Raw genomic sequence first — 27,385 nt, 5'->3', positions numbered from 1 at the left:
AACGTCGCTGCGGAGACATAGGGAGAACATCTGTTCAAAGAACTCTTCTTCCTGTGGGATAATATTAACTTTTAGAGTTTAACTTATTTATAGACATAAATATTAATATTTATAATGAAAAACTATGTTATTCACTCATGATGAAGTGAATTACACGCAGATAAATCATTCCCAGTTGTTGTAAATCCCAACAAATACAATGAGTGTTGACTTAAGTCACTTGAGTGAGTTGTGTGTGATTCCTGCAGTGTTTACACAACTGCTTTTAGTTTTAAATTGATTATAATTGAAATGTGTCTAAATTACGCTGTGAATAATTTAAGTCACATACAAATGACTTAAGTTAAGTTTAAAATCACCCTGTAGATTCTGGCAGGGATAGTTTATTCGCTAGGGAAATATTCTTACATCTTCTATTCAAATATTGTTCAGTGAGGAGGAAAACGGATAGTGTACTAGGTGGAAAAGTGGAAAGCACAGCACGCTCATGTTGTATGTAGGTGCAACGACAATGGGAAATACCTTTCGGAATGTTTGCATGTTGCGCGGTTGGGGTAGCTCCACCCTCGGTCAGGTGGAACTAGGCGCGATACGAAACATTAAACAAAAGACGCCTTAATAATAGACTACGGTCTCATAGAGAGAGCATATTCAGCATATCGCATACATGTCGTGTTTCTCTTATGCAGGCCTGTATTAAACACGTAATAATTTAAATTAGAAATTATTTCGTGTATATGATCCAACTTTGTATGTATTTATCTATGGGTAAATGTAACTTCCGCGTAGCTGGTAGAAAATCGTTCTTGCAGCTTTTATACACGTAGATGTATATTCATTCTACCTAGGAAACAGGTAGTTTTCCAGAAACTAACGCACAAAAGTTTCGAAAAGTTTCCAAACGATGTAAAGACTTGATGCTAGCGCAGAGGTAACTAGGAGGGTACTTATACTTAGGCATTTTAAGTCATTTCGTCGACGGTGCGTTCGTTTCTACCTGCCGCGGACGAAATTACCGAGTCACGCAACTTTTCGTCAGCGATGATGACGGTGGTGGTGCGCCAGCACATCACACACACATTCACAAACACTAATATTTGACGAGACGCCGACGTAAACTATTTCTAACCACCTGAAAACATCAAATAATCTTCAAGGTTTATCAGCACCAATAAATTGCATCTAATGGATGTCTTTGAAGGTCAATTTGGGCGAAGTTTAAAGATTGCTGTGGGTCATTAGGAATAATTGTCGTCCGCATCCACAACCGCACTTTGTGATTATCCGCTTTGAGAAGTTCGGATTATATATTATACAAACTTAAGTTGGGGCCGTGTTGCAAACTTGAATCTCTACGGCTGCATAGGCATTGAGGAATGAGAGTTACCGAGTTACAGTTAGTTGGGAGCCTGTTGGATGAGAGTTCACTCGGTTGTCGGTCGGCTTATTAGGCGAATGATGTTGACACGTTGACACGCTGCGTCGGTGACAATGGAGCTAGTTTTAGTTTGCTGCAGAAACAAGGTCAGAAAATGTTTGAAAGGAAAAAAATGTCAAAAGTCATGAAAGCACTTATTGTCCCAAAACCTCTTTGATTAGAGATTATTGTAAACATTTATAATGTTTACAGTTAGCTGATAAGCTTTTATCAGTAGTTTTTAGGTAGGAAATATATTATTATAATCCATATAACTTTAAATGTTATTTTGTGTTTTTTTTTGTGTTGGTTGTACCGGACAAGTTTGCAAATGTCAGTTGCACAATCCACGTCCATCGTATGCTCATTCTAAGCGCTTCTGTTTCAGTTCAGCTCGCAGCCAGCGGCAGGCCGACACAGGCACATCAAGCTCAAATCGAAACCGGCAGCGTAATCTTAATCACACCCCCGAGTGCAAAACCACCCTCCAACTATAATCCACACTACTACGCCTACTTAAAACTACATTTCGTATTTAATTTTTAACCACACGTGATATTAGTCTCATATCGACGCATGTTTAGCTCTTTTATTTCGTAAATACTTAGTGTTTTTATCTCATTGTGTTTGCAATAAGCGAGACTTCCTGTTCGCGGTTATATTAACAGTTAATTAATCGATTCATGTGCAATTCGTCGAGTTGACTTACGCGCGGATATGCACGTACACGGTGTGTGCGCCATTCTGGCGACGTTGAGCGCCATCGTGCGGCCGGCGTCCACTCAGCACTATACTCGGCAGTGGGTGATGCATGTACCAGGGGGCGCTACGGTCGCTGATCAAGTTGCTGCTGATCATGGATTTCACAATTTAGGAGAGGTAAGTCGATGAAATTTTTACTTCTGAAGGTCTGATTTGACGTATGATTATTATGTGATTGTGTACACACCCACTATCGACTTCTTGGCGCACACGACGCTCTCTTTTAATGCGGTGTGTGCGCCAAGGAAATGGAAACTGGATTAAGGTCATGCGTTGTCCTGACAAAAGTTTTATAAATCGGTATGCAGCGTTGATTCTTATAAATTCGTGTTTTGTTTATTAGAAATATTCAATTCCTCATTCCGTATTTCTATTGCATTATTCTATTATCGGTTACCTTGTTTAGTTTTGGTATTGAAGTGAATTTGTTGCTATGTAAGTTACAAGGTGAAACTCGAAACTGGGTTTCGTTCTTGTCCGCTTCCTGGTTGGAGTTGGTGTTGGTCGAAATGCGCAAGGTCGAAGAGGTGCGGCCCTGAACTTGCTTGAAAACGAAAGTAAATTTGAGCATTACAACATTAATTAAATATTTCGAATGCAATAAAATAAATTTACATTGGAAGCACCAGCGGATTGCCATGAGTTTCGAATATAATGAATATTTTAAGCGAACATTTTAATAATGTTATTTGTTATTGTGTTTAAATTATGTGGCGTCATAAATGCGAAACGGTAGTAGCTTCGACAGAAGAATTACCAGCTTTACGTTTATTATTTCTTCACTGAGAAATAATGTTTTATTTTTGGTTAAAAAGAGTAAGTTATGTATTGGAGTATTGTTAGATAACTAGGTAGATATAGTAAATGTCAATATCTTTATCTATTTGGATCACTCTCAGAGAATGAACAAAATGAAATATATTTGGACTCAAATTGTGGATTTAATATTTTTGATAATTTTTATAAAATTTATTTTGTTTTAACATGCACGACACAATTTTAAATAATTTTCAACTTGTTTCGTTGATTCTGCGTTTTAATTTCGTCGTTCTGTGTTCTGATTCATAATTTATATTCTTATCATATTCGTCTTATCAATTACTTACTATTTTTACTGAATTTTTTATTACACACATTTATCAATTAAATAACTTCGTTATCTCGAGTATAACTTATCTAATATAATTGCTATTAAAGACGAAATTATTATCTTTATAGGTAACTATTCAAAGATTCAACAGAAATAGTTTTAATTAAATTCCTAGAAAATTATTTGACTTAGAAATTTGTTTCTTCGCGATATTGATTTTACAGTAAATTCTACAACTCAATGTTGATTTTATTCTTGTGCCAAAACTATGAATAATTAACTATCCGAATGATATTTAATATTGAATCTATTTCTACACAAAAAAATCATTTTTACGTCAAGTAAGTGAAAATATTACGAGATATTCGTCACGACCTAATTCTAGGTCTAATTTTGTTTGACTTGTACTTCTACAACGACCAGCAAATTTCCACACAACTAAAATCACATGAAATTATTTAATTTCCCGAAACAGTATTGATTTGTTTTAAATTCTATAATTTATACGTTGAACTCAATCGGCAGATGAGTAATTCAGATGCGTCAACAGTGATTGCAGCCAATCGATCGTCGCCGACTGCGATCAGATGCCTAAATTGTTGTTCGACCCAGTTAATCAATAATTCATTGCGACATGAATTCGGATTCATTCCGAGCAATTAACGCTATTTACATCGTCTGCGAAATCAATAGACACGTTCGACTATGATTAACATCTGAATGCGAATAAATTGCTAAAAATACATGTTGACAATGAAAGTCATCATCAAACTTTAATAATTTTGATACTGTGAACTTTTCCCTGCAAGTTTAAGCAAACTTTTTTTTATATTTTATTTGCTCGACAGCTGATGCTTCTTTTCGCCGGCGGCATGAAAACTTTTTCAATTTTAATCAATGTTTTGCTTTAGGTTTAATAAATAAACACAAACAAAGCTTTAGAGACTTTTTTGAAATTCTAATTCAAATAAAACTAAATTTTTAACAAACGAAATAAAAACAGGATTTATTCATTCGGATTTATAACAGTCGCTTTTTTATTCAAACGCTTGCACTAAAATATTAAGCATACGAAGTAAAACTCAAAGAGGACGGGCGAATAAAAGAAGGATTTCGAGGATTGCGAGATTTATCCAACCGAACGTACTCTTTGAGAACCGCTAAGCGTTCGCGCGCGCATGAGAAGCAGGTTTTGGTAAGGGTTTGTCGAGAGTAGAGTGGAACTCCGCTGGTTTCGGGCACTGGGAAATGGGAAATCTCTGCGAATGTAATGTCTGAATGCCTGAACTCTTTATGCGCGCCACACTCAAACACACGGCGGGCGCCTTTTTCTTAGTCGGCCGCATCTGCCCGCGTGCAAATTAATTGCTTTCGAGCGCGATTTTGAGGAGCCGGATGAATTTTAATCCGATCTGAAGAAAAGCGACGAACGTTGCGATGAAATGAAAACGCGCGCGCGCCGAACACAACGGAGCGAAACGGAGTGAAATGAAAATCCAATTAGCGTAATGAGCTTTCGATCTGCGCAGATTGAATAAGTGATTCATCGAGGCGATGATAGAAAGATGAATAGAAAAATTGAGTGGATTATTCAAAACATGAATCCGATTTGGTTTTTTTATACCAAAAGTTTTTGTTTTCTTTTTGGGATTAAGTTACGTTTATAAATGGCACAAGAGAATTTGTCATGAACTTCGCGCCATTGCACGTCAATACTCAATCGTCATGTGATACCGATACATCTGCTGTTTGTTTTGCGAAAAGGCGGCGTCGGCAGTGAATTTTGCTCAAAATAATAAACAAATGATTTACACTACTTGATGCACTGTGAGTAAACAAATACTAATATGAAGTTTAAAAACCCCGTCTCACAAATAACTTTAATTTAACTTGATTAAATCAAAAATTAAATAAAATCTCATTCTGGCTTAATTTTTATTTAAATTTAATTTTTATCATTTACAAAATTCATGGAAAAGCCAAAAAATTAATTCTATATAAAATCCCCTTTCTATTTATGTCAACTATTATCAAAATTTAATGAATTCGTAAAAAGTTTGAACAAAAAACTTGTTTTGACATGAAAAAAGTTAAAATAGTTGTGTAATATTAAAACAAATATTTGCAGAACAGCAAAAACCGCATGTATATGTATATACATGCCCATGTATTATTATATTAGCACAGAATTGCTTTACAATGTGTATAACTTTGTACAGCGCACACGAATTTACGAGATGCGCGCACATGCATATTTTGTATCTCATCTCAGTGCCCACATACCTCACTCTACGTATATTTCACGTATCCTCGGTTTGCATACTTCACAAGTTCATTTCGACGATTTCCCGCAGCCGGAATTTGAATCCACAGCGCAATAAAATATGAAATGCAGAATTCAAAAACCCAGGCTGGAAAATTAACAACAAAAAAATTGCGGAATTTTTGTATTTGCTTGAGTCGCACATGTGTGATTTACTATTAATTAAAAATATCGATGTATCAATCTGCTGCGCTTGAACCTCACTTTGAATAGACCCAGCTCGTGAAACCCTCGAAAGTTTTTAATTAACGCGTGCATGCGAAACGCGGCAATTACTCGTTTGCGATTGGACTGTTTGACTAATTAATATACCAACTCTTAAATTGCAACCATATTGCAAAAATCAATGTTTGAGTTATGATATAAGTACCGAACACTTTTTATTTCATACTGGCTGTTGCCCGCGACTTCGTTCCGGCAGTGTTTAATAAAAATGTAATTCGTTTTTACTCTCTTGTTCTAGACATACTCGTAGTAAGAGTCAATTCTATCAATAAGATTAGCAATTTTAATTTAAAGAAATTATGCATATAAAGTTTTGTCAATAATGCACTTCAGCGCGCCATCTCGAATTCAACTATTTAACTAAAACTATGATTGATTATCAATGTCAAATTTTATTCTATAGAAAAGAGCTGTTTTGAGGATTTTCCCGGCAATTATTCGAATTTTTCTCACCTTTTATACCTTCCCTAGACCTCCACGAATAATTCAAGACCAAGATAAGGTAAAACCGTTCAGCCGTTCTCGAGTTTTAGCGAGACTAACGAACAGCAATTCATTTTATATATATATGTAGATGATTTTGTGTGTTCATTAATTTGATTTTAATTTCACAAACAAAAATCCTGTAACTTTCGTAAACTTGCGCTGCTTATTAAATATAATCGTGTAAGAAGCTGGAATATAATTTCGCCGCGACACTGTAATCTCCTGTTTGGCAAAGTTGAAACACAGTCAAACAGTGAGCGCAAAGTTTTCGCACTTAAATCTCGACTTGTCTCGAGATAAGTGGAAACATGCGTGCGAATTTAAACGAGGACATTATGATAATAATAACACCAACACGCGTTTGCTAATTTAAAGTTACAGAAACAAGTTGGATGGACTTGAAATGAAACATTTAAATTTCCAGTTTTAGTTGAAATACTTATTCAATAGGAATACAATAGCGCTGTTTATATATTTTTTGTGTGTATTATCTGTATGCAAGGACGGTTTATATTAACGCTGACAAAGTGTTGGCTATCTGTTCGGCCACGTTATCGCACTTCCGTGTCGTTGTCGCGAAAAGTTCATTCAACGTGTAATGAATATGCTCAGAGTAGTTGCGAGGTGAGAATACCTGACACGTAAATTCATTTTTTCTATTTGCATCTTTAAAATGTGTTTTTAGACATAAAAAATTGAAATTTAAACACGTGTCGTGGCTAAAGTACTTTAGTTACGGGTTTTAGTCACGGGCTGGATATATTGCACCCAAAAATAAAAATTACTTATTTAGACAACTTTTAATTAAAGTTTACTCAGAAATATTTATTTTTTTAATTTTTATTCCATAAATATATTGACAAACCAACTACTCCATTGATAAAATAGAAGTTTTGCGGTGACAGTCATCGGCGTGTAATTGCATTGTCATATTGTACGTGCATAAGCCGCGCAGTGCGTGGAATGGTGGATATTGAAGACATAATAAGCGCGGCGCGTGTAACGGATTCGCGTTATTGTGCGTTTCGTTCGGAACGGTGCTTTCGATTCGCGCAGCAGCCAGCAGATCGTCGATGTCAGCTCGCCCGCTCGCTGAGAGTTGAATAGACTTTGTTGTAGTTGTCGTTATTTCACGTGCGCGCGACATGAAAGCCCATGAGGACAATGCTGATGCTAATGAATGCTAATTTGAAGTTTTAGACTACACGCATTTTGCTGCTATTCATGCATAGGTGGCGCTGTTAGAAATTTATTTGCAGTGGCGGTTAACCGAGATTTCCGGAGGTTAATAGCTGAAAATGCAGAAAAATTTTCGGCACAAGCCACTCGACCACTAGGATCATCCCGGCGTGATGGATGCACTCGACTTGAGCTCGTGTCATTGCCAAGGCACACGAGTATAAAAAAAAAAGCACAAATCTCCATTCAAGCTTTCTGTGCGCGGATGAGATATTTTGAGACTTGAAAAGTGCAGCGTGGAAAGTAGAAAATGGAAAAGTTTAAAGTGAAGTTGATAATTGATTTCTCTTCCACCACTCACTACCATTACTACTCTATATATACTACCATCAGTAGAGTAAGTACTTACTTACTTACTAAAAGTCAATGGGGGGTGGGACGTAATCATGTAAATGTGCTGCCGCCGCCGTTGCCGCTTGGAAGAAAGCGAAGCGCACGAGTCCGTAAAACCAACCCACCCACCCCTCTATTGATTGATTGACCCAGATTCGGCGCGTTTAAATTCAATTGTTCCTGTTAATATTTATGTAACGTAATCACATATTCAAAGCGAGCCGAGGCGGCTGAGCAAAACGATGCCGCGCCGCTGGTTGGCCTATTAATCTTTGGCGGAAAATGCACGCCGATAAATACGCATTGTGTTTACGAAAGCGACGCCGGGGCCCAACACACACGCCGCGGGAAGAAAGCGTCGGCATGCCGCCGCCGCCACCGCCGCCGGGAGGAGGAAACGTTCGAGCACGAACGCGAAAGAGATTTATGTCATGACGCTCCGAGCGCTGGCACACGTTCCGCCTGGGGAGCAGCTCCCTCAACCCCCCGAGTCGAATCGTATCATGTCTTTTAACCTTAAAAATCAAATTTTGACTTAACACAACGCGCATGCGTTATAACTACACTTATATAACAGCGCCATCTGGTATTAAAGTAGGCGGAGCATAGAATACCTTAAAATGCTTAAAATGTCTTCTGGGTAAAAGTTTTAAACATTTAACTCGTTATAGTTTATGATTCTCGGAACACAAGCGCGTTTTCAACTTTATACGTCCTTCTGCTGCATTTTGTCTTGTCTCTTCTTGTGTTGTGTTGTTGTCTTGATTAAAAGGTAAAATAAAGCTAAAAACCTTAGAAGCAGTGAACGCAAAGGTGAAACACACACACACGTGCACGTTTTACGTTTACGACGCTGCTGCAAGAGGCGAAGAGACGAAGGTCAGCAACCGGTTTACGTGCGCGAGCGCACTTACTTCTTCGGCGGGTTGTGTTCCCGAACGCATCACACGTTCTTGTCGACTGCGTCATCGGCGCGCGAGCCTTAAAAATGTTACAGTATGCTGGGCATGCGCAATATACATTACTACTAGCGCCATCTGTACATTTCAATGAGTTTAAAATATTAATTTCATTAGTGGTGAGTAATAATATTGCGGTTAAAGCAATAATCATGATGAGTAAGTGATTTTAGTCATAATTGGAATATCAATTAATAGGAAATCGTAAATAGCACAACAATAAAATTACACTCTGCTTGCAATAACAATAATTAAATTTATTATGCTTATCATCGTGTTGCGTTGTCAAAAATATTTAAGAATGTTTAATGAAAATAATTAACTTGTTTTTCGCAATAATTAAGACCAAGTGCGTCATAGCATAGCGAAAATGGGAAAATTTGTAAACAGTTTAAGATTTACAACTTCTAATGTAAACGATTTGTTCACTTTTTTTGATTTTAATATGCTGCAATGAAAATAAATCAAACGTTTGAGTGAATCAGATCGGAAAATGAGGAATTGTGTTGAATGTGCGAAATGTGGTCAATGCCATCGCACAAAAATGTTACTTGTGACGATCACACATATTATACGAACAATAAAAAGTGTAACTTAATTTAGGTCACGTGTTTCATCGCAACGCGAAATATTTGAGCATGATGTTTCATCAATAAAATAAATATTCTTTCATAACAAAGCCTGTTTCAATCTGTGGTTTAATCTGTGCCAGAAACACATTTGAAAGTAGTAATTTATAAGAAATAATCGGTAATCAAATAATAATTCGTTAATGTAAAATATTTCGTGGTTGTGCATTAATTGTGCATTGTTATTATTCTTATTGCTATTAATTGCATCGGGTATTAAGTGCATTACCTGAGTTTATTATAAATGCGTGCGGCTGTGTTCGAGCGCCGTCAGCGGAAAGCAAAAGGAAGGAGCAGAAAGCGAAATCGAAAGCGAAATTTGTTTTATGCTAATTCAGCGCGATTTGTTCGCTGCAACGCAAACCTCAGTTGAGCTAATAATGCAACAAATTACCATTACGCATGATTGCGAGGTTTATCACGGCGACCTGCAAGTTTTGCTTTTATTGCGGACACGTAATGCACGTTTTCAAAAATTATTTGTGTATTCGTGCATGCAGTTATCTAATCAAAGGTGGGCGGAGTTCAAAAATTCACGTTTTGCGTGGAAAAACAATAAAAATAATTGTTTGTTGATATTTTACGGTATCTTTTCTTCACGTTCAAAACTTAAGTCGAAATTATTTGTAAACAAATTATAACTTCAATTATTGCGGTAGAAACATCTGTTAATAGTTCCTGAAGTTTTTTTTTTTTAGTTTTTTGGGAAAACATGAAAATGTTTTGAGGAAAATCATAAATTCAACAATTTTATTTTCTAACTAGCTGTTGCCCGCGACTTCGTTCCGGCAGTGTTTAATAAAAATGTAATTCGTTTTTACTCTCTTGTTCTAGACATACTCGTAGTAAGAGTCAATTCTATCAATAAGATTAGCAATTTTAATTTAAAGAAATTATGCATATAAATGTTTGTCAATAATGCACTTCAGCGCGCCATCTCGAATTCAACTATTTAACTAAAACTATGATTGAATCTCAATGTCAAATTTTATTCTATAGAAAAGAGCTGTTTTGAGGATTTTCCCGGCAATTATTCGAATTTTTCTCACCTTTTAAACCTTCCCTAGACCTCCACGAATAATTCAAGACCAAGATAAGATAAATCCGTTCAGCCGTTCTCGAGTTTTAGCGAGACTAACGAACAGCAATTCATTTTTATATATATAGATACACACTGGCAATGCGTGCAACTATTTTAATTTAAACGTTTCATGTCTAAAACGTTTAATTTACATAAATTTATGTTGACAGTAGCGCCACCTATGTTAGACATTGTGGTAGGCGGAGCTAAGAAACTAATCTCGCCAAAATTTCGCATCCCCATCGAACACGATGCCACGATAGCAGCGATAGCACTTCCAGAAGCGGTAACTCATCCTTTATCTTGTCCTTGTGCCCGGATTGAATCCGGGAGGCGTCGGCGTCGTCCCAGCCCCGAAACTAATAGGGTTAATCAGAAATTAATCGCGTTCGACGCGTCCCGCGACACCACCGACGTGGATAAATTATTTCAGGGAATTATTAAATTACTCCTTCGGCCGCGGTGCAAAATCAACCCTTTTTACTTAATAAGCTACTATATAGAGTTTATTCTTCAATGCAGAAAACGCAGCAGGGGTGAGTTAGGGCTTAGGCGTGCAAATATGTGTAAGTAAATAAATTAGCACGGCGATATTAACGTATTAGGCGAAAAACGCACCGCATGGACAAAAAGGGTTGTAAGGGGTTGGAGATGAGCATCATGCGGGTGGAAAAGGGCAGCGGGGGGAGGAGGTAAAGCGATAGGGGTGCGAACGGGCGATTAGTCCAGCTGTATCGGACTTTACCAACCCTCTTCCGTTTTCTACCCTCTCAGCCAAGTTTTTTGTTCCGCACGGTGCTATAAATCGTTATAACGTTGCCCAAATTGTTATAAATCGCGATTTATTGTTTGTGGCTTTCATCCCCCCAGAAAACATTAACAACATCCGGCTCCACAAAGGCATTAAAAATATCGCGTCATAAAAAACATTTGCGTTATTTTTTATTCATTTTCACTAAGAACTACCGCGCATGCGCATTACGTAGTACGCAGCAGGCGCGGCTGGTTTGCGGTGGTAACTTGTTGTGTTGGGGGCTCACGTGTGCTCCCCGGGGCCGCACATCAACCCCTTTGACCGCGAGCTGAGCACGCAGGGTGAATAATAATTAAGTGGCGTGCGGCCACTTTGACGACATGCGCGTATCGCATTGATAATAGCTCTCTGCGAATTTTCAACCAAGGGGTTGAGGGTGTCGCCACCGCAGTGGAAGAATTTATCGTGTTTGGGCATTTACGAACATGGTATGCGTGATGTAATTCGAGTAGATAATCCCACAGGGGTGAAAACCACCCCTAATTTGATATGCGTGTAAATTAAATTTACTTTTGTTATTTTTTTCGGGGTTTTAGATATTATCTAATATTTTTGTGTAGGTGTCAAGTTATAGGGGTGGTTATTTAAGTTGTGACCTGGAAAGTCAAGTGAGAAGACTTAGATAAATGAAGTGTACATCAAAGTATAAAATGATTGATGTGGTACCTGCTGAAGAGAAAAAAAAAACGAAAATAAAAAAAGTTTTTGTCAATATTTGAAAATTAAAGATGAACTTTTAATATTTTTGTATTTTGTACTCAGACTTGTTTTCTTATTATTATGCTCTGAGCGAATCGCATGTGTCAGTCGGTTTTCGGTTTGGTGCGCCGCCCGCAAGACGGAAATTGGTTTACGCTATCGACGCTGTGGAGGTCTTGGCGGTTTCCGGCGGGCGCTCGAAATTGTATTTTCCCAGTTCGTCCTTGCGATACAAGCGATTCAACAATGCGCGCTTTATCTTATTATATCGGCTCGCAAACCAACCGGCTTACAAAACTCACGAATGTGACGAATCGAAGCCGGAAAACAGCGAGTGCTGCGAGAACTAAGCCACACCGAGTGAAAAATCAGTGGAAATTCACCCCGACAAGATTTCTCGGATGAAATCAAGACGTCATATCACGCGCACATATTCCCACATTCGTTGTGTATTATTAAAAAAACGTTTCGTCTTTTTCTGTGTCTTTTTTTCTGTGTGTTTGTATTCGTATAGAGGACACTTGCACAATTTTCTCACGTTTAACTTCGCATGTATTTTCCGACAACACGTTTTCGGCGTTTTCTAAACACACCGCTCTACATTCATGCGCGTCGGACATTATTTATGCAAAGCCGCAATAACGCGGACACCTGCGCGTTTTCCGGCGCCGTGGAAAGTCTTTTCTTCCGATTCGTGCTTTTCTTGGTCGCGTGGTTTACGCTCGGCACAGCTTAGTGTTTCATTTATAACTTAATCGCCTACGTTTTTCTTTCTTTTTGTGTGCGCCTTTTTCCTCATTGTTTGAGCGGTTAAGATTTAAATCTTTAAGCCGCCATGCGAACAGGTGAATTCAATTGAATATTTTTAATTAAAATGTATGAGGGGGTGGGAGAGTGGATTTATGGATGGTGTACTTGTTAGAGGATTAAATTACGTTTTTCATTGGCTTGGTATTGATGCTATTGTTTATAAAACACGTTTCTGATAACGGATGAAATGAAATTGAATTTTTTAAAAACTTGTGTTGCGATTTCATGCCAAATATTGCGGAATTATCGTGTTTTTTGTTCATGATAACAAATTCAGATAGAAAATTGTCGAAAAATTGTACATTTTGCAAAGAAAACTCATCAATTGCATGAAAATCGCTTTGTTTTTGCATATTTTATTAATTTAACTAAGTCCTCGGTGTTGCAAAAATTATTATTGACTTTTGTAAATATTTCTGTTCAATTTTTTCGTTAAAATTTGGTAAAATTAATCAACGAACAACATTTTGGTACAAAAAATTACATTTTGGTTTCTTTTTACATCGTTGTTTTGTTTGACAGACATAATTCATAGAAAAATAAATGGGCCAACATTTATCTCCACTGTCAAGATGCCAAATATTATAAAATTAAGAGACACATTCATGAAAAGCATCTAAAAATACCACAAAAGTGAAATTTTGCTCTATTTCTATATTTCAGTCTCCAAACATTTAAAGCATTCCATCAGCTTTTCAAAGAAAATATTCTTGAAAATAAAACTTTTTCAAATTTAGTTTGCATCATTTTTTGTTGAATATTTTTCATATTTTCTTCATCTTTGCTGTTATTTGTTTTGTTTCTTTTTTGTCCTCTGACACATTTTTCCATCTGGAGGTGTTTGCCGCGCAAGTAAAGTTTATCACCGACCATTGCGGTGATGGTCCACACACGCGACGAGGGGCCGCATTCATCCCCCAAGCATCACCCGCTTTTATTATCGCATTGCCGCGGTGTGTGCGCACGAAGACAGCCGGCCATCAATAATGCACGCGCCTTTCAGGAGGCCGCGCGCCGTAAATGCTCCTTCATATATACGCACATTCATCGAGGACACCCTTGTTGTTCTGTGAGGGGTTGTGAGGGGGTGTTCGACACGGGCAGTTTCCCATTTCGGCAAATCGCCAAACATCGAAGGCGATGGATGTCATTATGTTTACGACCGCAGGAAACAACTGTTTGGGGGAATGCGGGGGCAGGGGAGTGAAATCTGTTATCGAACATATGATGATACATTCTTGAATTATCAATATTTATTTCAACATTTAATATTTTTTTTTGAAATTTTTGTTTCAACATTGACGGATAAAAATATGACTAGTTTTTTATGTTGGGGGTGGGCATAAATAGTTAATATCGCAGTTTAGTCCCTTCACCCAGTGATAAAATATCCGTCTTGGAGTTTCTGATATTGGAAACGCGTTTGCTGCCCCGCTGTATTTCAATTTACAACCCTGTGCTACGATTGCGATTTGTGCGATGGCTACGCCGCCGGTTCAGTAGGGGGTGGGGGGATGAAAAAGCTAATGTATACGAATGCGCCGAGAGCACGTCTGGGGAGTTATGCCCGGGCAAAACAGCCAATTTCATAAACGTCAGCGCCATAAGCGCGCGAGCCACCCCTAGTTTCTTGCCCTGCTGATCAATGGACCGAACGCGAGTTTTGCAATGAAATGAATTTCTCTACGCTGCGCGCGTCTGGCCAATTGATTCCGACGCATGAAAATAATGACATGAAAATGACAGCCAACGCTCCGAGGGTTGAGGCTTTATAATTGATTCCAACCCCTGTGCTCAGCTGGAGATTTTATTGGGAATTGTGGCCGAATTAACATTAATTCTAGCCTCGTGGCTGGTGTTTTAAATTTACAACCCGTGTAAAATATTGCTCGTCGCATGTCTCATTAAGAAGAAGGAAGCAGCCCCCTAAATAACTGCAACCCCAAGTCACCATGGCGTCTGGGATGGGGTCGTCTCCTTGGGGATGCTCTCGCAGACTCACCTCGCATCACCTTCGCAACGCCCGACTCGATTTTCACAACAATGCTCATATTTCCTCGTCGACATGAAACTTTTCCATTAAGTCGCCACTCACCCTCGCGAAATCCTTAATGGAAAACAAGGCAGAGTCTCAAGTCACAAGTACATGACCAAATGTGCAGTCAATATTCCCATCAATAACACCCCACATGTTGGAAAACTACTTAAACGTTGAAAATTTCTTCTTGGTTTTAAAGATAAATGACAAAAGAAAAAATAACGTTGTTTGTTAATTTTTGCGCTTAATGAACTTTAATAAAGTACAGCGTGAGGACGTGAAGAGGACGAAAAAGGACGAGTCCTCCCTACAAAAGAAATGTTCGTCTGTCGAGGACAGACATTCGCGAGACAAGCAATTTGTTTGTCGAGGACGACGCGACGCGGAAGATGCGAGCGCAATGAAAAAGGCATAAAAAGAGCGAGCGCAGGGAGTGAGGGCAGAGCGAGCGGATAAAAACCATTTGGCAGTTAACCGCCGCCACCATTGCATCGTTGTCGCCGCCGCCGACGGCGAAAAAATCGCAGAAAAGTGTCTAAACTTGGCAAGCACGAGTAAAAATCATGCATTTTAATTCAATTGATCATTTTACTCAGTAAAAAACTGAAAAAGGCGGTGCAGACTTGATTAATATGTAAATTGCAATAAAAGTTGACAGGGCAGTAGTTAAAAAATTATATTTTGATTTAAATAGTCATTTTTATTATTTGGATGAGCAGGAGTATAAATATTTAAATGCAAAGTTGAAAAATCAATTTTTTTTATGATAATTAGTACATATAAAATATAAAAGTGTGTTAAAACATTTATAACTAAAGAACTGGTGGACAGATTTTGATAATCTATGATTTTTTAGATTCGTCTTTGTCAGGAATAGGAGAATAATCATTAAAATATCGAAAATTATAACTTTATGGGTGTTAAATAGGGGATGAAAGTTGGTATAGATATACAATCATAGTTATAACCAAATAATTTAATCTCATTTTTTATTTTTTTTTCATTTCTCATTTTTTACTTCTGCATTCTATAAAATTATCTCTCCTCTGATGTTTATATTATGTTTTAAAACAGTTAAATACAGCAATATTAACTGTTTAAACATAAATATTACCGTTTCACATGTGTCTGTGTTAATGGTATGCAACCAATTATACTTTCTCGTATTTTTATTCCGGCGATTCATTTTCGCGAGTACGTTCGTTGTAATGTTTCATTAGAAATGCAACGCTTCATTTTCTTGATGGTTCTCGCTCCGTGAATAATGCATCAGCGCGCGCGCCGGCATTCGCTTCCGGTTTCCGGCGAGCGCGCGGTGTTTTTCTTAATGCCGCACCCTTTTATTATGACGATTGCTAGCGCGCTGCGCGTCTTGTCGCGTCTCGTTATCATTTTCATTCGCGGAATTTTCGAGCTCAGCTCAAACCGCATCCCGCACTACGTGGGGAGTAAATTAATTTCCGCCGTTTTCATTCTTGCAAACTGCAACAATCTTTATACTTTACATTTAAGTGTTATTAGTTATCATCGTGTCGGTAATACAGTTTTCTTCATTGCCCACATTACAGTTATGCACCTAATGGAAAATCGAGGTTAGGAATATTTATTTAATCACGATTTTTATTTCATTAAAGTGAAATTATTTTTATGTGTTTTTCGGATGATGCGGAAAAGCGGATAAGCGCGCATAATTCAACCACACGCTAGAAATATTCTGATTGTCGAATTGCGTGCGCGGATAGATTTCACGATGGCGGCCCGCACGCAATCCATTTAGGAGCGTTATTTAAATTCGTGTTTTTCGTGTATTACCATGCATATCAATGCATTTGCAGCGTGCGTGATTATTATCCGGGGCTAAGAGCGCTAGCGGGTCACTGCGCATGAGCGGTAGCGCATAACAAAATGCATCATAACCTCCTAATCTTAAAATAAAAACTTTACGAAACAAAACACATTAAAACCTAAACTTCTTGAGGTTGTTCTGCACAAAAGGTAGTAAATTAAATTATGCATACAAAAGCACTTTTAAGCCAGCGACGTAAGTGTTGTTGGTGTAGTTGACGTCTTTCAGCCATTACGCTAACAACAGACGACGCCGCCGCCGACGACGGTGAATTTCATCCGTAATTAGATTACCTTCAGCTTTACCTTTTGTGTTATTAGCTGAATCGTTTATTCAGAGTGGCTTTGCCGCCATTTTGTCATTATGCGCCATTTTGGTAAACTTTTACAGCTTAAGTACCTAAAAACTTTTGATTGCGTAAAGATATCTACATGATTTGCTCAATATTTAATTGGTTTTGTTTAGATTTATGTGGAAAATTAGAAATTCAAGATGGCGGCCATGTTAACGCGAAATAATAACTCCGGCGTCAGTATTACGACGTTTTCGAAGACGCATTGTTGTCACCAGACACCGCGCATCCTTTTGACTTTTCTCCAGCAAAACAAAGTTTTCCACGATCCACGGCATTGTGTGCGCCGAATGCGAGGCATTGCTCATTTGCATTTTCACGCGGACATAGGAGTCGAATGCAGTTGGCGCCTCCACTTTGAGTTCGACTTCTCTCGGCGGCAAACTTTACCATTCACGATTCTTCGCAAATCATCATAACATTCACAACTAAAAAGCTCTTGGCTTTTGTCATCAACTCGCACATAAATTCACTCAGACAACAATAGGAAAAACGACGCAAGCACAAACCGCTATTAAAATCGACTTTCTTCCATTTTATTCAAAAGTGTATTTTGAAAATCGGCGCAAATCGCTGAGATTTTTCGCGAAATTGGATAAAAGCAGAAGAGCGTGATAAGCTAGACGTGAGTGGTAAACGGTAGTGGAACTAATCTTCGCTGTGCACACACTCACTCGAGGGCGGCGACAATTTATCAAGTTAGGAGAGGAAGTCGAAGCGTGGCGCAGAATTTGATTACAGAATTTTGACTCACAGGAACATAACTATTCGCATGCGAAAGTAGCTTTCAGTTTTCCGCGCGTGTAGAACCCAGGGAAGCACATTTCAGCTTGGAAAGAACAGAAAAGAAATAGTTTCTGCATATTTTCTATATGTTATATTTTCATCCCTTATTTAACACCCTTCGCGTCATAATTTTTGATATTTTAATAGTTATTCTCCTATTCGGGACCAAGACGAATTTAATAAATCATTGATCATCAAAATCCATCCAGTCGTTCTTGAGTTATACGTGGTGTAACTAATTTTTAAATTTTAAAAATGTTGCTTTGAAGGTTAAAAATCAATTTTCATTCTAAGCATATTAAAACATGGTAATAAAAATGATTTTTGTTGATTTTTGACGATAATATATGAATAATTGAGAACGAAATTAATTTTCAACAAGACATGTATGCGCAGCAAGAGCAGCCAGCTCAAACAAGACGAATCGAATTACGAATTTGATTCGATCGACACCCTCGTGTTGTGTGTACTCGCCGGAGGGCGTATGCGAGCGGCACTGCTCGATTAATTATACGCGAATTCAAACACAGAAACGCGCTCGCAGACGCCAATCTGTCAGCGTAAACAGACGCGCCTGTTTGTCGACACCAAACCAAACAACTAAGACAATCGATGTGTTGTTTAATCTGCGCGGAACATATTCGAAAATTTGCAATAAAGAAAAAAAACTCAAATTATCATAACTCAATCTTAATACTCTAAAATAAAATTAAATATTTAAAAATTGCGACTAGTAAACTTTTAAAATTTAATTTTTTTGATGAAATCTTATTTCGCGTTGAAATAAAAGAAGACATTTTGATGCTCTGAAGAAGATTGCCATTCTTCTCGTGTTCTCATCTTGTAAAAGGTCGCACACACCTAAATGTCAATCAGAACAAAGACGTTGTTCGTATTGGGTTGCATTTAAATGCCTCTTCGATTGCGGCGAGTTGCTCTTCAATTGTTCACTTTCGAGACACAAAAGCAACAAAAACAAAAGATGTTGCCTTTATATATTTACACACGCGCAAAGAAGAAACGAACAAAAAGGTGCGCTAGATTCTTTTTTACTTTTTTGTAACATTCATAAATCCTCGTATTTAGGTGTGAAACTTGGATTGGAAATGTGAAATAATAGGTTTGGGATTTGGAATTTTACATTCGTGGATTACGAAACGCCCGATTTTTAATTCGAGTCGATTTGCGGTCGCGCGCATTTCAAACAAATAATCGCAATCGATTTCGAGTGTTGTGTGCGCTGCCTCGTCTGCTCTGGTTTTTTTTACATATGCGCGCATGCAAATCCGCACGGCTCGCGCGCGTTTATTATGCAATTAGTGCGTGACGCGATTGTGACGGCGAATTTTCCACTCGAGCTATTTGCGACCACCATTAATGAGCGAATGACAAAAAGTTTCAAATTAACGAAAATTAATTTACTAAAGTAAAATTTAATTGTTTGAGCGTTGGAAAAACCAAACGCCGCCATTTTGCATTACATAACCTGTCATGAACATCACATCCCCGCCATGTTGTAAAAAATAAAAGTTTCCTACTCTGACTGGTAGGGAACTAGTAGAAAATCGTTTGTAAACTCCACATTCGCTGTTATTCACTGGTCTAAAGTGGATTTAGAAAATTAATCGACCTCTCTGCCGCCGCCTCCACATCCGAATACCCGGGTCGCGTCGATCGACTGACTGTTACACGACTCATTTACTTCGGCACATTCTCGGTGCGCGCTTTTTTGACCTCCCGACATTCGATGCTCGGGAATGTAAAAAATAAATAAAACGATCGAGGAGAAAAATCTCGGACCGGACGCGTCCATCCGGTTTCGACGAAAAATCGACGGGATCTTGACTCGGCGCCAAATTAAATGCGATGCGATTAGCGCACGTAGTACAACTTCTGCTTTTCCTCTCTCCGCTCGAATTCTTTCGCAATCTCAAATATTCAAAGTTTAAACTAGAAGCGTAAAAAGAGGTAATTTTGGCCTGATAAACAAACTCAAGTTTTCTGGGCAATGCTTATCGCCGTCTGGAAAATAAACTTTTCTTGTTTGCTGCGTGCACGGTTAATTTTCGTATTCGGCCGCGTTATTGTGGTCCATATTGATTAAAAGTCATTATCGCGGTTGTCGCGCGCATCCCCGGGGGAGGCAGCCACGCCAGAAATCTCGAATTCGTTTATTTTATTATCACGGCGCGCTGGAGCGGCGTAATTAAATGACTTTTGTTCCAATTTACTGCGAAGAGTAAATAACACACAATATCGTTACGCCGGGCAAAGGAAACGGGACATCAATCAAACCAATCAAAGAAATCAAAGGAATAAAAGGCCGCTTTTAGCAAATAGAGAGCTTTCAGGGTTGGATTTCGGGTTGTTTATTATAGCGTGATTTTTTCGACATTTAGTGCTTTTTATCTAGTAGAAATATAAAAATGTGTGTGTGTTCCTCAATAACTCCGAAACATCTTGACGGATTTTGATGAAATTTTCAGACAAGTTTAAGAATAAATCGGTGGGAAATCTTGTGAAGTTTGGTAGCGAAATTTTAATTTTAAGGACCTTAAATAAGGAAAAATAATTTATTTATCTTAATTTGTAATCAATCAAATTGACTACAATCAAAAATACTTTTTCTGCTCGTTAAAATGTAAAGAAATAAAGCCGAGCTTTTTATGTGCTTTAAGCTTTCCAGTAGCGAAGGAAAAAAAAAGTTTTAATAACGGTAACGGTAACCTACTCCGCTATTTTCATGACTTTCCTTCCTCTTGCGACGCGCGCGTTTTTGTGTTTGTGTGTGCGAGCGCGTGTGCAATGCGCTTTGCGGTGGGTTTTATGGATTCCGGTTCATTGATTCGAAAATATCCTAATATTTTGCGACATTAATGAAGCCAAAGCCACACGTTCAACGGTTCAACCATACCGCGCCGGCGAATAAAAAGTGAATTTATTGCCGGAACAGATACATTCCGACCTCAATTTATACTTAACCTTAAAACAGCAATCTGTCTTATTTTCAAGGTGAAAAAAAAAGCGAAAACTTTTCAAACGCCGCCGCTCGGCTTAGATTAAACACGTATTTTATGATTGGTGTGAAATATCGATTGCGATAGTTCACGCCGTTTTTACACACCGATCACTCCCGCGGGAAACGCTGTACAATTTCCAACATGCGCACGTGTATTACGTAAATTGTTTTCATTTCCTCTTTGGCGTGTACAGCAAATTGAAACCAAAGTGGATTTGGTGCAAAATCCGTCATTTTTCATCCTGCTCAAAAACTTGATAGCTCTCAATATCAAAAATAGTCAAATATTAAAAATGGCCGCCCCTGATGTTGTTTGAAGTTGTTTTCTTTTATTTACAGATATTCCAAGACTATTATCACTTCTCCCACCCGAGGATAGTCCGCAGGTCAACTTTTCCTCATCATGGTAAACGTGTACAGCTGGCGGTTGATACCCGCATTGCTTGGGCACAACAGCAACGTGCCAAACGACGCGCGAAGCGAGACTTCCAAGATTTCATCCTATATTCAGACCCTCGATGGCCCTCAATGTGGTACCTCAATCGAGGCAACGGTATGGACATGAATGTCATCCCTGCGTGGCAGGAGGGTATCACTGGTAAAGGATCAGTGGTTACCATCCTTGATGATGGCTTAGAGAAGGACCATCCTGACCTCATTCAAAACTATGTACGTATAATATTATCTTGTTTATTCTGGTTTTTCATTTGATGGTGTTGTAAAGGATCCAATGGCGTCTTATGATGTAAACAATCAAGACACAGATCCAAGCCCACGATATGATATGATCGATTCCAATCGGCATGGTACCCGATGCGCTGGGGAGGTAGCTGCCACCAGTAATAACTCAATCTGCTCTCTTGGTGTGGCACATGGCGCTCAGGTGGGAGGTGTGCGAATGTTGGACGGGGATGTCACAGATGCAGTGGAGGCACGGTCCCTGAGTTTGAATCCACAACATATTGATATCTACAGCGCCTCCTGGGGACCTGACGATGATGGGAAGACAGTGGATGGGCCTGGGGAGCTCGCAACTCGGGCTTTTGTTGAAGGTGTGACTAAGGGTCGGAATGGGAAGGGGTCTATTTTTGTGTGGGCTTCGGGGAATGGTGGTCGTGACCATGACAACTGCAACTGTGATGGGTATACGAATTCCATATACTCGTTGAGTATCTCCAGCGCTACGGAACATGGTCGCGTGCCGTGGTATAGTGAAGCTTGTAGCTCAACCCTTGCTACTACTTATTCTAGTGGTGAAGTTGGGGAGCGGCAAGTGATTACCACGGATTTACATCATGCATGCACAGCTAGCCATACAGGTACTTCAGCGTCAGCTCCATTGGCAGCTGGGATCTGTGCGCTTGCATTGGAAGCGAATCCCAAGTTGACTTGGAGAGATATGCAGCATATCGTGGTGAGGACTGCAAGACCCCAACGTTTGATCGCCCATGATTGGCAAACCAATGGAGTTGGAAGGAATGTGTCACATAGTTTTGGGTATGGGTTGATGGATGCGCATGCTATGGTCAAGTTAGCCCGGAAGTGGATTACTGTTCCGGAGCAGCATAGTTATGAGGTCAATGCACCTCAAACAGACAAGTAATGATAATATAAGGGTCACATCATCAGTTGTTGAACATCTTTTTGTGTATTTAGGAAAATCCCAGCTAGAAGCGTGGTGGTCCTGTCATTGACGGTAACCGATGCGGGGCAAGTGAAGGTCCTCGAACATGTCCAAGCCAAGTTGACCATCAGTTCCCACAAGCGAGGAGACCTAAACATCCAACTGATATCACCAATGGGGACAAGGGTGACACTTCTAGCGCACCGAATCCATGACCTTTCCAGGAATGGTTTCACCCATTGGCCCTTCATGTCGGTTCACTCGTGGGGCGAGTCACCATTGGGCACCTGGACGTTGGAGGTCCACAATGATGGACGTCTCTTAGGTATACCACTAATCTAAGTCATCCCAGTCTAACATAACCTAACCTATCTTGGGGTCTAATACTGTTATGGGTTTCTCTGCTTAGCTTTTGCTGGTGCTGGTGCAATAACCATGACTAATGCTGTTTTGCAGGCCGCGCTACGCTGCAGTCGTGGTCGCTCGTCCTGTACGGCATCAACCAGACGAACCCCAACGATCTTGATCCCAGCGCGCTCGCGAAAGCTAATAAAAAAATTAACTCCACGCCGTCGAGTGCGAACGGTGGCGGCGGCACCTCGGGCAAAGAGCGCAAAAAGAACAAGAAACAAAAGCCGAAAGCCAAACCCAAGTTGAAAGCGACCGCGAAACCCTCTTCCGATCCAGCTATCAAAAGCAAAAAACCTGACTTCCTGCCGTTTTACTACGCTGTGAACGCGTCGAAATTTAGCAAATACGCGAAGAATTATAGCATTACTTATCCGATAATGATACCGGAGCGCGAATTTGAAAAATTCACCAGTGGTGGGAGTGGGGGTGATGAACAACATCGTAAAAAGATGCTGAAACAGAAGGAGAAGAGTCGAGATTTGAACTCGAATCGGAATAGCGAGACGCGTGTATCACCGACGGTGACGCCTTCGACTTCGACGGCTCGTATTCTCATGCCGTCGAGAAACAAAAGTGGTAAACGTGCACGAGACGTGTTCTTCTTTTTTAGTTTGTGTTTTTCAGTAAACTAACATTCATATTTATTTAATCATTAACTATTTGTTTGTAGCTATTTTTGTGTGTTTTGTTGTTTTGTTTTTCGTAAATTTTTGAGAATTGAGATATTAATGTGAGAATGGTTGCAGCCGAGGTTCACGCATGGGATTTGGTGTTCTACGGTACTGCTACTCCCCCGGCGGTAGATGGCAGTGTGAGTAAAGACACGCCTTCAATGACGAAAGCACCCGCCTACTCTCCATCAGAGGACATCAACGAGAATGTGATAGATTCCGATGAGGAACCAAATGGTAATCCGGAGGTAAGACCACTTCACCAAGTACTCCGGATCATTTCATGAATATTTTTGTTTTTTTACAGATTCGTAAAGATTTGATGGAGGAGGAGGAGTTCTCGCAGCAGGCGATGAGCGGCTGCAAGCATTCGCGAGGTGGCGTGTGCATAGGTGCGTTGCTAGCCATAACCATTTACTACGCAACCGCGAGTTGCGTGCGCGCGCTGGCGGTGGCCGTGCGGGCCGCCTCCTCGCTGCTCGCCGGTCCCGCCCACGACAACAATACCCAATCGCACGACGTGTCGTCGCCGCCGCCCACAACTTGTGATAGCCTCGCGCGGGCATGTCGCGCACGCGCACTGCCGCGACCGTAGCGCCAGTGTCGTCCTCGACGGCGAGACGCGATACCAAATGAACGATGGACCCAAAACAAAATGCAAATGCAAAACTACCATATTGATAAACTCTTAAATAATTTAATCTAATCTACAGTAGGGACAACTATCATTTATATACGATACGTGCGATGAAAGAGGCGACAGTGTAACATATTTATAGAAACTCTTAACCAACAAAAAAAAATTGCACACATGGAGATTAACAAAACAAAAAAACAATTCGTTCTCAAAGGCTGTGGATTAATACAAAACTAAACAAACGTATAAAACAAATAATGCTGGGGCGCGATTTCCGAGCGGGATGTGTGCTTACGCTCCGCCCATCTACCACGCCCTCCGTGCCAAAACGTCTTGCGGGTTGCTTACCGATTGTTTGCATATGCACACACATACACTCGCTCATTCACACGCGCAATACTATATTTCTAGGGAGTACGCTAATGAAGTGCAATTAATTAATAATGTTTGCCATTCGGTTCGCAATTATTACGATATACATATCGCAGTAGCTCAACTTCTTTCTCTTAGCAGAATTACTTATTCAAGGGTAGCACGCGTGTGCTGCGCATGCGCAGTACGCCCGCTACGATTACCATTCGTTGGGTCGGTTTGCAATTCAAACACAAATCGATTACATACGTGCATATTAATACATATTAATACAATTCGCTGTGATTTATTTAATTGTGTAGTGGTGTACATATGTTAATACGTTTTATATATAAATATTATATACGATGATACGAATTAGGGGTGCGTATTAAATAATATTACATGCGATTATGGTTTAGCGTTAAATTTAAAGGCAAACAAAAAAATTATTAAAATGCTGTAGTTCCTCGTATATTGCAATTAATTAGATGATAAATGGGTATTTGTATGGCGGTCGGAAATAGACACAAACCAGTTGGGTTGGTTTTTTTATTAATTACATGAAAACCCATTGCAATTTTTTTTTATTTTGTGTGAATTATAAAAGTTTACGGTTTGTGTCCGTTTCCGACCGTTGTCCTGCATATATTCCGATAATTGTATGACTTTTAAGCGATTAACAAACACAAAATGAGATTAAAACACGGGTGTAAATATTCGGAGGCAGTGTTGCGAGTTATTTTGAATTTGAATCTGAATTTGAATTTTATTTGAGCAGACAATTCCATTGATTGTAAGATATCTCGTCTAATATGTAGATAGATGAAAAGCAGAAACAAACACAAAGTCGTACATCGGCCTAGTCTGTTAGTCAGCCATTTTGCGCATGCGCACGCGTCACGAGAGTCAATAGAAACTTTGAATAATAACAACGACAATACGTACACGTGTAAAATACCTATCGACTTGATTATTTCGCATCCAGTTACGATGCGTGAGTTCAAAAGAAAACGGAATTGTACTTCGTTTACTTAAAATTATGATATTAGCGATTACAATTATGACGAAGATGAAAAGATGACGAAAAGAATTGATTTCGACGTTTTATGAACATTTGTAAATGAATGCGACACGAAGCAGTAATAAACAATGATGAAAATGATGTAATGATCAAAAAAGCTGCTGCCTGGCTGTCATTTTTATCCTCTGTGCCCTCTTTGTGCTTTCTTATGTTTAGGTGAAAGAGAGCGGGTGAGAATCTTTGCGCGTCGGTTTCATTTGTCATCCTAACAACACATCACGCATCGCCAAATAACGTGGAATAGGTGAGTGCTACTTCATAGACTGCGTTTTTTTTTTCTTATTTTTGCATTTGCGTTTGTTTTGCATGCGTGTGTGATTGGATATTGTTGTCGTTGTAAATGTGCATGCGTTCATGCTCATTATCTCGCTGGAGATAAGATGGTTTGCGTAAACATATTTGATTTTAATTTATTGCTTGTTTTATTAATATTTTCGTTTTGTAGCTTTGTTTCACCACAGAAAACTTCATAATTTTCATATTTTTGATATAAAAAAAATATTTTACAAAACACCCGGTATAACAAAAGCGCGTTAGTAATTATGAAATATTATTATAGAAATTGATAGTTTATTAGCACTGCCTTCAGATGGCATAAAACTTGATATAATAAACTTAAGTGAATTGGTGTTAAATCACCCTTAAAGTTGACCCAATTATTAAATTAGCTCTGGAATAAAAGCTTTACGGCAAACATCTTGTATCATCAAAACTGACGAAGTAATTATAACTTTCCTCATGGAAATTTAAAGTTTATTAGTTGGTCTATCACGTGATATAAAACATGGAGGAATAAACTTTTGCGAAATTGTGATAAATCACTCTTAAAGTTAGCATATTATTTTTTTTGTTAATTTACTGAAATTAATTTTTTTCTCTTTATTTCTGCAGTTTGCATGGAAGGTTACTACTTCTTCGACAACTCCTGCGTGGACCGCTGTCCACTAGGCTTCTACGTGGTCACCTACACCGAATACAACTATGATCCCTCCGAGGTGCCCGCCATCTTGGCGTGTGAGCCGTGCCATTACTCCTGCAAGGCGTGCAACGCAAGCAATGACTATTCCTGTACTGAATGCTTCCCCGATGCTTTTCTGTACAATCGCACCACCTCCGAGCACTATTGCTACCCTCTGACTATACAAACCTCTCTTCTGGAAGAAGTGTGGTGTTTCCGCGTCTTCATCACACTCCTTCTCGCCTTAACAATCATTATCATAGTTGCGATTGTTTTTATCTTAAAAAAAACTCGACAAAATCGAAAAAATCCACAAAACAGTCGTTTTATGAAGATGGACTCATTGATGCACATCAGGGACATCGAGCGGCGGGTCAAGTCGGCCGTCTACAGTGACAGCGAATGACTTTTTGACATAGATGATAAAAAAATTGACTATCCAACTGTTTAATAATGTTAACACTTACGTAACGTGATATTTTCATATCTAAGTTATCTGATTAGATAGCGACCTTCTGAGTGACTTAATTTTAGCTAAGTAAACAAGATGGCGACGTAGATTTCAGTGAAAAATCCGAAAATGCAACACGTTTGCCACTTTGTTGACTTTGAACTTAAGATTTTACAATGACAATCAACAGCGCTGCGAAACAACTTTACTGTATCGTAAATAAACTTAATTTTACATCATGTTTTGCGCTCGTAATCAATTTTTAACTAATAAGGCGGTTATGTAAGGCG

At 39.1% G+C, this 27,385-nt stretch overlaps 1 protein-coding gene across 2 annotated transcripts in view; it reads left to right on the top strand.

Moving 5' to 3' along the window:
- LOC135797309 (furin-like protease 1, isoforms 1/1-X/2) overlaps nucleotides 1–27,334 on the top strand; it is a 28,362-nt gene extending 1,028 nt beyond the window's left edge. The window contains exons 2-8 of one of the 2 annotated variants that reach the window (XM_065309591.1): nucleotides 1,806–2,296; nucleotides 21,248–21,577; nucleotides 21,633–22,507; nucleotides 22,565–22,857; nucleotides 23,690–23,862; nucleotides 23,922–24,006; nucleotides 26,578–27,334. In XM_065309591.1, the coding sequence (XP_065165663.1) occupies nucleotides 2,135–2,296; nucleotides 21,248–21,577; nucleotides 21,633–22,507; nucleotides 22,565–22,857; nucleotides 23,690–23,862; nucleotides 23,922–24,006; nucleotides 26,578–27,050 (2,391 nt within the window). In that variant the 5' untranslated portion in view covers nucleotides 1,806–2,134 and the 3' untranslated portion in view covers nucleotides 27,051–27,334. Of the gene's footprint in view, nucleotides 1–1,805; nucleotides 2,297–21,247; nucleotides 21,578–21,632; nucleotides 22,508–22,564; nucleotides 22,858–22,988; nucleotides 23,606–23,689; nucleotides 23,863–23,921; nucleotides 24,007–26,577 lie in introns of those variants that run through there. The other variant, XM_065309592.1, reaches the window with a different exon arrangement.
- Nucleotides 27,335–27,385: the final 51 nt, after the last annotated feature.

The sequence above is a fragment of the Atheta coriaria genome, unplaced genomic scaffold (assembly GCF_025399875.1).
Source record: "Atheta coriaria isolate IRGN ID8LTWV9N9 unplaced genomic scaffold, Caltech_Dcor_3.1 hic_scaffold_8_pilon, whole genome shotgun sequence".
NCBI lineage: Eukaryota > Metazoa > Arthropoda > Insecta > Coleoptera > Staphylinidae > Dalotia > Dalotia coriaria.
This window is presented reverse-complemented; position numbering and strand designations above follow the sequence as displayed.